At 42.4% G+C, this 10,114-nt stretch overlaps 1 protein-coding gene across 4 annotated transcripts in view; it reads left to right on the forward strand.

Moving 5' to 3' along the window:
* Positions 1 to 219: 219 nt before the first annotated feature.
* The window catches only part of map3k4 (mitogen-activated protein kinase kinase kinase 4), a 23,846-nt gene continuing 13,951 nt past the window's right edge, over positions 220 to 10,114 (forward strand). For 2 of the 4 annotated variants that reach the window (XM_008429879.2, XM_008429880.2), the window contains exons 1-3: positions 220 to 642; positions 7,495 to 7,682; positions 7,764 to 9,148. In XM_008429879.2, coding sequence (XP_008428101.1) covers positions 611 to 642; positions 7,495 to 7,682; positions 7,764 to 9,148 — 1,605 coding nt within the window. In that variant the 5' untranslated portion in view covers positions 220 to 610. Of the gene's footprint in view, positions 643 to 812; positions 912 to 7,494; positions 7,683 to 7,763; positions 9,149 to 10,114 lie in introns of those variants that run through there. The other 2 variants (XM_017309091.1, XM_008429881.2) reach the window with 2 other exon arrangements.

Below are 10,114 nucleotides of genomic sequence, written 5' to 3' on the forward strand. Positions count from 1 at the left end.
GATTAAAATTACAGTAAATTGGCGGATTACCAATTTACTGGGTTTTGTAAGGATATCAAGGCATCCGCATCACAAAGTCTGATTTTTATTTTTTTTGAAAACGTGTAAGTAATGTATAATTTTCCTTCGAATTAATTATGCATTAATTTGTTTTTGTTATGTTTCAAAATGTGAAAAGTTCAAGAGCATTTCCATTTCATTTATTCGTATAAAAATCTCAGCTCCAGTTCATATAGAGAAATCAGGAAATCATCCCAAGTATGACTACTCATCTTTACTGGTCAAATAGTGACCAAACGACAACTGATTCATAGTGACTCTACTCTGACGATAATAACAAGTTCCCCGTCTCAGTTGATATGACAGCAGAAATGACCTATCCGGGTTGCCGTAGTCGTGAAAGGCTGTGGCGCTCCTCCTCAATGAACGTTGGAAAGATGGCGACAGCATACGCACAAGCGAGAGTCTCTCGTGCCGGCGGATAGAAAGTGATTTAAAGAGACTAAAATCCACCTCCAGTGCAAAGATCGATCGGTGCAAAGTGTGTCAGATACCAATCAGAGATGGTGTGGCCCATGCACGGGTAGGAGCAAGAAGCCACTTGTTTGCTATGGAGCCTCCGGATCGCCACAAACCGAGCAGGTATGTTGGATTTGTTGAACAGACTCTTCACCAGCAGTAGCTCGCCTTGCCAAATAGGGAGCCGCGTTTAAGCTCTATGGGAGCGCTCGCGTACACCATCAGAAATCGACTTCCTGTCAAATAGTGTGCAAGTTATTGCATTTGCAACAGAGGAGTTGTAAACTTTTTTTTAGGGGGGTGGGGGCTTGCTACATTTATGCGGATACCCGAACCTCTGCGGATTATTGGTGTCCACAGCGAAGAGGGGGGATGCTCTGCGAGCGATAAAGGTAACACCGGGGAGGGGGGGGAATTGTGAAGCGACATGTCAGGGAGCAGCTAGCTAACATCTTCATGTAGCTTGACAGTTTATTGTTCACCCGCGAGTTGATCTGCACACATAGACAGAACTCGGGTTGTAAGATTTGGTTAAAATGTGTTCATAAGGTGAATTTTGAGACGCTTTAGTTGTTACTCTAGCTTCCCAGACTTTGTAATTCATCATAATCGCTACCCACAAACTTTGCTGACTTCAGCTAGCATGTTGCTCCCACTGTTGCTGTTAATCCAGACTTTTCGCATCTTTCCTGCACGGTTTGTGCATAGATATCCCTTTTGGACTGCGTCACATTTATTCGCATAGTTTATGCAATTGTTATTGACTTTTGCAGACACGAATGTTTTTTTATTATTATTATTATTTTTAAGCACCCCGCATGATTCCGATCAACATTTCTGCATGCTCGCCGGTGAACAATTACAGTTGTTTTTAAACGTTTGCCATGAATGCAAATCTCTTTAAGGAAATGCTGCTGCGTGTTTTCCCCAACAGATACTCAGGAATCCGCTGTTATGTCTTCCCCTCTCCTCCCTTCTCCTGACAAGCAGTCGTTTGTTTGCACAGAAAGCAACTTCGAGGATATTTGTCATGCAGAATCAAGTCTTGTCATTTGCCACAATCTCAGTTTTGAGTAAATAAACAGAGCATTTTTAGTGATCTATTTCAGTAATGATTGAGCACAGGCCAGTTGTTATTGCCTCCTGCGGCCACTTAGTCGAAGTGAATACACAAACAGCTTCAGTGATTGTGCAATGCTGGCCATGTTGATGCTTTTGCTGTCCACTACAATTGCATGAAAAATAATAGCTATAATTGTGACCCACTTTCAATGCATTTGCTTTTATTTCAAAATCAGGTTTAGTCTGTGCACCATTTGATACCCCGTTCCCGTTAGAGATCATGATTTTTGACTCCAACTTCAGTTTTTGAGATCTGACACGCTGATTGTTTTTCTTTCTTTTTGCTATGTGCTTTGATAGCGGGAACATGTTTTATTTAAGCTAAAATGAATGAAAAACAAAATGCATCTCCATTCATGCACAGGATATATCCTTAAACATGTTGTTTTTTCATTGAAGTCTTAACGCCAAAACAAAACAAAAATAATAGATGCACATATCTATGGGTAGGAAGGAAGATGCCATTTCAAGTTTAAAAGAGTTTATTTGCAAGGCTCTGCAGTCAAAGTAAATCTGTGGGAGCTAACATTTCTTTCCTTTAGTTGCAACTCTGCATTGTCTCTTTTCTAATTGCTTTGAAATTGAAACAGTAGAGATCCACCAGTCCACCAACTGGGGATTGGAAACGACTATTTTCCCTTTGATTTATTCAGATTAGTGGTTGGGTCATCCTATACTGAACAATTATATATATTTTGTCATGTTTATTAAACGCTCAAATGATTATTAAAAGCAACTCCCACTATTTTTGGCCATAAACTCCGTAGACAAACATCAAATATGTTTTATTCAATTCATAACTGGGAACAATGTTGTAATCTTTAGAATACCAAATCAGAAGATGGCCAGAAGATTGGCATCTACACAGAGAAAGCTAATCAATGCATATCTAATCAAAAGGCATGATTTCAGTTAGTTTTGACTGAAATTGTTTGTAGTTTTTAGTTTTAATGCTTTTAATGACCACAAATAAATAAAAAAAATCTGTGTTTTTAGCATTTGGCCTGATGATTAGAAGAAAACTGGCGTATTCAGAACCCCTGGACGATCGATTGGTGCATGTTTATCCTCTGCTTCTGTTGGAAAGTGAAGACACACAGTCTTTGCAATGAACCAACACTTCTACTCTTTTACGCAGAGTTCCGCAAATAAACTGCATTTGAAGGCTGAAACGGTTCCCCTGCGTGCACTCGCGCGAAACTCAATTTTATTTTGCGCCACTTGTCGAGCGTGGCAGCTCAGCTCAAACTCGCAGCTATGTTGAGGAAAGATGAGTTATGTGCTCACTTTGCAATTGAAGGCTATCTCTATCTCTGCAAGTACAGAGGTCCTTTGTCAATAATGCCTCATTCTCAGTAAGTCTGAAGACATTGTGGCTCACAGGCATTCCAGAGATTTCAGGATGTGGTGCACTGTGTGCTGCAGATTGCTGCCTGGAGCCCCAGAGCCTCTCTCTTTGGGTAGAACGCATTAATGTCTACATTTGCTGTTGGTGCAGGCTGCAGAATGCAGATGGATGCTCCTCTAATGCTTCCTAGCTGCATCTTATCTTTGCCCACACACCTGCTTTTTTAGAGAAAAAAATAATGATTATCTCACCTTCTGTCTCTATAATCTGTCATTTCCTCTGTGACAATAGTATCCCTGTGTTTAAAAACTTGGCTAGCTGATGCAAAGATGCAAATCTTGGATTTGTCTTGAAATTTTTTTTTTATTTATTTTACATTTCTTTGCAAAACACATGCCTGCAAATGAAAGTGAAAGCTGTACGTGCTGCTCATGATGGCACAGTCTCATAATGAGTTTAAAAGGTGGAGGAGAGATGGCTGCATTGTCTGATGCAAGTTGCAGAAGATGGATAGAAATCAATGACTCATTCTGTTAACAACACAGTTTGCAAAAAGTCTCCTTATTTATGCCATGGGAAGTGGAGTCATTAGTCCTGGCCTCCACTGCGACATTGCAGCAGTTTATTTTCTACTTTAGTTGCTCTGTAATTTATCTATGCATTAGACGTGATATGGTGCAGAAGAATCTCTGCTCTGTTGCATGTAAACAGCATATTCTGCACAGTTGCATGCTGGAGAGACTGGGAGGTCCAATCCTGGCAGTGTCGCTCTGTTCCAGCGAATGGGTGTGGTCAAGTACGTTGTGCTCATTGTTTGTGAATCCTGACGAACTCTGATCCGAGGACTGATCCGTGCTTCTCTCTGCCCTCTAATCACACTTTGTGCAAACGGGGTCAGTGATTCATGCTGCAAAATGCATGAGGGTACACCTCCATATGGAAGAGATTACGAGTGCACACACTTTTTCTTCCTTATTATTTTTTGGCACAACACCAGCAGTTAACCGGGGCTGAAAGCAGTAGCTAGTGGATGCATGCTTTTATTTTTTATTTTTTGCAGTGGGGGGTAATCAAAGTGTGCTCAGCCTGCAGAGCTTCAGCTATGCATGCTTGACCTAATTAGAGCAAAGTGTGCTCTTACAAAACTCCAGCCACCTTTTCCTCCTCTTCCTCTCCCTGAAAAAAAAGAAAAAATCCCCTTTAGTTTGGTCATTGTAAGCAAGTGTGCTCACTAACCAGCTGTGTGACATTCAGCTGTGGGCCTCACGGGCCACGTGTCACATCAACACAATAGAGTCCCCCTGTCTGTACAATAGGGTGGATGGTTGGTGTCAAAGGTCAGCCCCCCCTGACTCTGGCAGCCTTCGGTATCGTCGCTTCTGTCGCTATTCAGAAAAGACTTTCGATTTTGTGCTGTTTATTATTCACTTAGTGCTTCTGCTCGGGGGCACGAGCATTCCTCTGGCCTTTATTGGGCTCCCAATGAGGCATCAGATGAGCCATTGAGAGCAGCCAGACACCATCTGCAGTGATAATTCACTAGTGGCAGCCAGCAGGGAGCAGCTTGAGGACCATAGTGTGGCTGTGGTGAACTGCAGGACACAAAGGCCCTGGAACTTTCTCTGTGCAGTTTGTGCGTGGGTTTAGAGAAATATTACTTTTTAAAAATATCTGAAAAATGTTTTCTCATCCTTTTGATGAAGCTGCACACTGTGTGCTTGAAATGTCCCATGGTAACCTAACAAACAACTAGCCGTGATGGCGTCACTGGTTCTTATTTCATTCCTGAGTGATTTAGTCATGCTCTTCTGCGACAAGCATCTCTTTTTAAAACTCGGTTTAATACTCTCTCGTATGCACGGACTATTTTTATCTTCAGACTCCGAGCGGTGTTGCATATCTATTCACTGTTTACATTGCCTAATTAGTATTGTGACATCACTGTGACAGACACGGCAAATGTTTACTTGCTCAACAGGTTTGTAAAATACGTAGTTGCAGTATTGCAGGGCGACGGTTCTATCCAAGTTTTTTTTGTCTAAGGTGATTTTCCTGCTTTAAGTGGGATTTGCTCTGACACACAATGGATTACTTGGCCCACTTGTGTCTTTCCTTATGGCGCAGACATTTTGGGGGGCAGATGCTCAAGTTGAAAACAAGGACACCTTGTGTTGCACATGAAACCAGAGTGTGAGATTTTTTTCCACAGGCAGCTTGAACATATATATATCCCTATTTCAAATCAAGACACCATATGCTGTCTTGGGCCACACACAATACACTATGTATTAAAAAAAAACAGATTTCAGAAGGGCATTTTTTTGTCCACAGGAAAAAGGGCAGGTGGCATAAAGACATATACAACATCTCAGATTTTGGAGAAGGTATATGCAATTACAGCAAATATAAACTTGATTATTATATATGGATGACAAGAAATTATTTATGTATGTATAGTTATGCGCTATCCATCCGATTTCTGCTAGTTCTGAGTGGCTGACTTAGCAGAGTAATTATGCAGAGCAGGGAGGAGATCGATTATTTTGTCAGAGATTATCTGTCTCATGTTAGGACAGCGAAAGTTTTAATTAGAGGTGTGCCGATCGATCGGCCACCGATCATAATCGGCCAATTTCCGTGAAAAAATGTATGATCGGTGATCGCCAATCACGGTCTCTTGTTGCCAATCACACACACCGATCACCTGCATCTCATTTCGCAACCTGCCTGTGCAGCTGGTCTCCTTTTTCCTTCACACTGCACAAGCACGCAGCAACAAATCCTAAGCGATGTGGAACTATAACGCACTGAGTGAATGGGGAAGTTTGCGTGTTGCAGCGATACACTTTTTCATGGCAAATCGGCCGATTATGATCGGTGGCCGATCGATCGGCACATCTCTAGTATCTATATATTACATCATTTAATACTTGATAACTGAGAAAAAACGATTATAAAATAAACATATTATATTAACATGGCAGATAATATCATGCTTGTGTTTTGTTCCTGTTCACTGGCATTTCTTATTTAAAATTTAAAAATATGTTTAGTTTGGCATAACAGCTTGGGGCTTGGAAGTAGGTAAATCATGAGAAAAATGTGATTTTATTGTAAGAAAAAAAAATGTGATATGATATTGTGATTTCTTTTCCGCTTTATAGGCTGTGACTGGACAGCTCTCAGTCCTGGGTCCAGAATGTATCCCATGTTTGCACAAATGCAAACATTTTCAACAAAAAAGGACAAAACCTCTAAAATTACTACCCTGGCAGGATCTATCTCTTGATTACTAGTATTACTTTTAAAATCTTCAAACTTTTCCATCTGCGTTTAATCTCTTGATCGCCACTAAGGTAGTTGGTACATCTAAACTTGCACATTGAGATTTGGCAGCAGGTGTCCGTCTACCCTGCATGTCAGTCTACAGCGGCCTGCAGGCTCATTGTGTGTTCGTCTGACATATTCTGTTTTGGGGCAGATGGGCAATAGAATCTGGATGTTCCCTCTTCGCCTCCTCAAAAAGCTTCAGCGACTGATATCCGGATTACCCCCCTCGCCTCCCTTTAACCACCTCTCTCCCCAGGGGAAGGGATCCAGCCTTTCGCCTTTATGTTTCCACTACACAGATGTTAACAGGCACGTGTTGGGGAATGCTTCTCGGTTAGATGATTAATGACGGGAGTCATGGGGATTGGCATAGATGTAACCCATTTTCATTCAACTCTTCATCTGTTTCTTTCTTGGATTTCTTTTTGGGAGGGGGGGAATGGTCAAGCTCTCCGGCCTTTCTTTCTAATCCTATTAAAAACGCTTAAGAAAAACATTGGGGGACAAAGCTCTTGACATTGTAATCTGGGAAAGCGTGCCATTTGTTCTTGGTTCCCAAAAGGAAGCCGAACAGGCAATGTTCCTTGACTTCTTTCTGCAGCCAGCTCTTCTTATTTAAAAAACAAAAAAAACTGTATATTTTATGTTGAGTAGAATCACACCCATCTCAATATTTGTGACCTAGATGGTTAAACTTCATCACAATTCACCACTTCCAAGTTTATACATTTTTAAAACAGTGTTGTTACCAGAATTGACTGAATGTCCTTGGAAAACTTGCTGACATAGCAGGCAGAGTTAATGATGATAATATTCAGCTACTTGAGCTGCCAATTTCACCATAGGTTATTATCCTATCTGAACGTCTTCAGTCTCAGATGACTGCTATACATTTAGAAAGTTGCCAGACTCTACTTACTTTTGGTTGCTGGCAAAGATCCAGTGTAGTTATTATTGAGCCAACATGTCTGCCTTGATTTAGAGGAGGTTTACTGTGCACGGTGCAACCTACTCAAGACGGTTTGCTCTTTTTGATCCCTAAAGCTTTGCTTTCGATTTGACTGGCGAACACTTACTTTAGCATCTCCTCCAATTTATTTTTGATTCTGTAAATATAAAACTCCAAACTTATGCCCAGATAATTTGCATTTCCCTCTTCCATGTTGTCCTCACAGACAGGCCAAGTCGACGGAAAATGCGTCCCAACAGAACTCTGAGGTTGATGACTCCTCTGACTTTCATAGCGAGGAAGACGAAAGCCTTTATGGCACATCTCCTCCTTATACCCAACGTCAGATGAAACGCATGTTTGGCAAACAAAGGAGTGGCCAGTCCAGAGGTGCTGGACGATCTCCAAACAAAGGTAGGTTTCTAAGCTGATATTGTCAAAGATTGTAGAAAACTCCTCCACTGTCCTGACTTTGGCTTTTGCTTTGAAATCCAGCAGATCTTGGCACATCTGTCCAGACTGAGGGTTCCAAGCCAGTTGAGACTACTGAGGAGGTCAGCTTTAAGCAGGGCAAAAAGCAGAGGGCCACACTTCGCTCTACAGAGAGAGACCACAAGAAGACATTTGAAGATTCTTTCATGCTAGATCCACTCGGAAAGTCAGGCAATTTCAGCATGGATCCACGGAAACATTACTTGAGCCTGGGCTGCAGCAGTTGTAAGATGCCCGTTACTATGCCTCATATACGGACCCACCGGCAAACATCCAGGACGGACTGTCCTGCTGACCGCCTCAAGTTCTTTGAAACTCTGCGCCTGCTGCTCAAGCTCACGTCTATGTCCTCTAAGAGGAAGGAGAAGGAGCAAAGGGGCTTGGAGAACATGGCCTTCATGGGGCACAACAACGAGGTCATTTGGTTGGAGCTGCAGGCGTGGCATGAAAGGCGTTCTACCAGTGACCAGGATCTTTTTCTCTTCACTGAACGCAAAGCTATCCCAGAAATCATCAACAAAGTGCTGCACTTTAAGGTCAACTATGACAGTCTGAAAGGAGCTCAGTGTTCGGAGTCGCAAATAATCCAGGAACTCTGTTTGACTGAGGAGAAATCATTTGCTGTAGCGGAGACCAACCACTGTGGAGTAGACACCTGGGGCTTCAGTGCCTGCCCCTCGTCCGCAATGAACGCCGCTGAGCCTCTGGGCTCCGGTGCCGACTGCAGGGAGCACCTTCAACGCCAGCGGCTGGCCTTTGAGCAGGTCAAGAAGGTTATGGAACTCTTGGAGTCCGTTGAAGCTTTGTACCCCTCGTTGCAGGCTCTTCAGAAGGACTACGAAAAATACGCAGCTCGAGATTTCCAAGGCAGAGTGCAGGCGCTCTGTCTCTGGCTCAACATCACCCAGGACCTCAACCAGAAGCTGCGAGTCATGGCCACGGTGTTGGGCCTCCACGACCTGTCGCGTATCGGGTGGCCCGTCTTCGAGATACCGTCACCTCGCTGCTCCCGTGGAAATGAAGAGGAGAACGAGGAAGACGAGGAGAACGACTCCACGGCCACTTTTACTCCCGAAAGTGACGTTGAGGATGGAGAGCCTGACATGGAAGTTGAAAATCTTGTAGATGAAGAACTGTCTCCCATCTTGACGCCTAAATTTTCCCGCCTCTTGTCAGAGGAGGAGTTCCTCCCGGCCGCCATTTCTGGAAGTGCAGAAGCGGCTGCTGGAGGTGATGTGTTTTGCCCCACAGCTATTTACAGGCCATTTGTGGATAAGGCTCTGAAACAGATGGGACTGCGTAAACTGATACTTCGGCTGCACAAACTGATGGACCGCTCTCTCCAGAGGGCGAGAGCGGCGCTGCTTCGACACACTCCTGCACTGGAGGTAAGGCCGTCAAACGTCTTTCACTTCACAGAAAAACATTTTCCACTTTTATTTTTCCACTTTTATTGCCAACTATATAACCTGTGCAGGTTATGTAGTTGCCAACTATGTAACCTGTGCAGATCTGTTATCCTGTACTTCGTCAGCCTTTTGATCTTGTCCCTAGTGGTGGAGAAATTGCCAGGAATGGTCTGCTTTAAAAGTTTACCAAGCTGAGATCAGGAGCATTTGTAACAAGTTAATTTCTTGATTTTGTGAGCTAGTCTGACTTTCAAGAGGATGAAATACTAAATTAATTCATTTAGATGTAAGTCAATGTTTGGTGTTTTGCTTGATCTCTGTACATTTAAACAAAACTCATTGAAAAGGGTCGGGGTTAGACTGGCTATTTAGTTTGTAAGTTAGTAAACTTGCATAATCATTTCAGAATCAAACTTCAAATTTGCTATTGAGACTGCACAGTTTTAGAAGAACTTTACAATATTGTTAAATATTGCACTGGGGATTTTGATTACAATTAATGCACTTTTCTACCATTCCGTTTGAGCTTTTTGATCTTGGTTACTAAGATATTTAGGGTTGCACCGATTGCAATTTTTTTGGCTGATCACCAATGTCTTTCTTGTTTTGTTTTGTTTAATTTAAACTGACCCTGTAAGGTGTTAAGGTCACATACATCTATGATGTTCCAAATTTTATTCTTTTGAAAAACACTGAGCAATTCCCATAAAACAATACTAACTTATATAGATTAATTTGTCATGATTTTCAGATCTTTTCACAGGTAAATAAGGTCAGTTTCATAGGTATGTATCGGCCGATCACCCAGAATTAAGGACGTTGAGGCCCATTTATCACCTGACCAATCGATCAGTGCTCCTCTGTCATACAGGACAGTAAAATTTAGGGCTGAAACGATTCCTCGAGTGATTCGAGTATCTCGATTATTAAAATTCCTCGAGGAAA

The sequence above is a fragment of the Poecilia reticulata genome, linkage group LG15, assembly GCF_000633615.1.
Source record: "Poecilia reticulata strain Guanapo linkage group LG15, Guppy_female_1.0+MT, whole genome shotgun sequence".
Taxonomy (NCBI): Eukaryota; Metazoa; Chordata; class Actinopteri; order Cyprinodontiformes; family Poeciliidae; genus Poecilia; species Poecilia reticulata.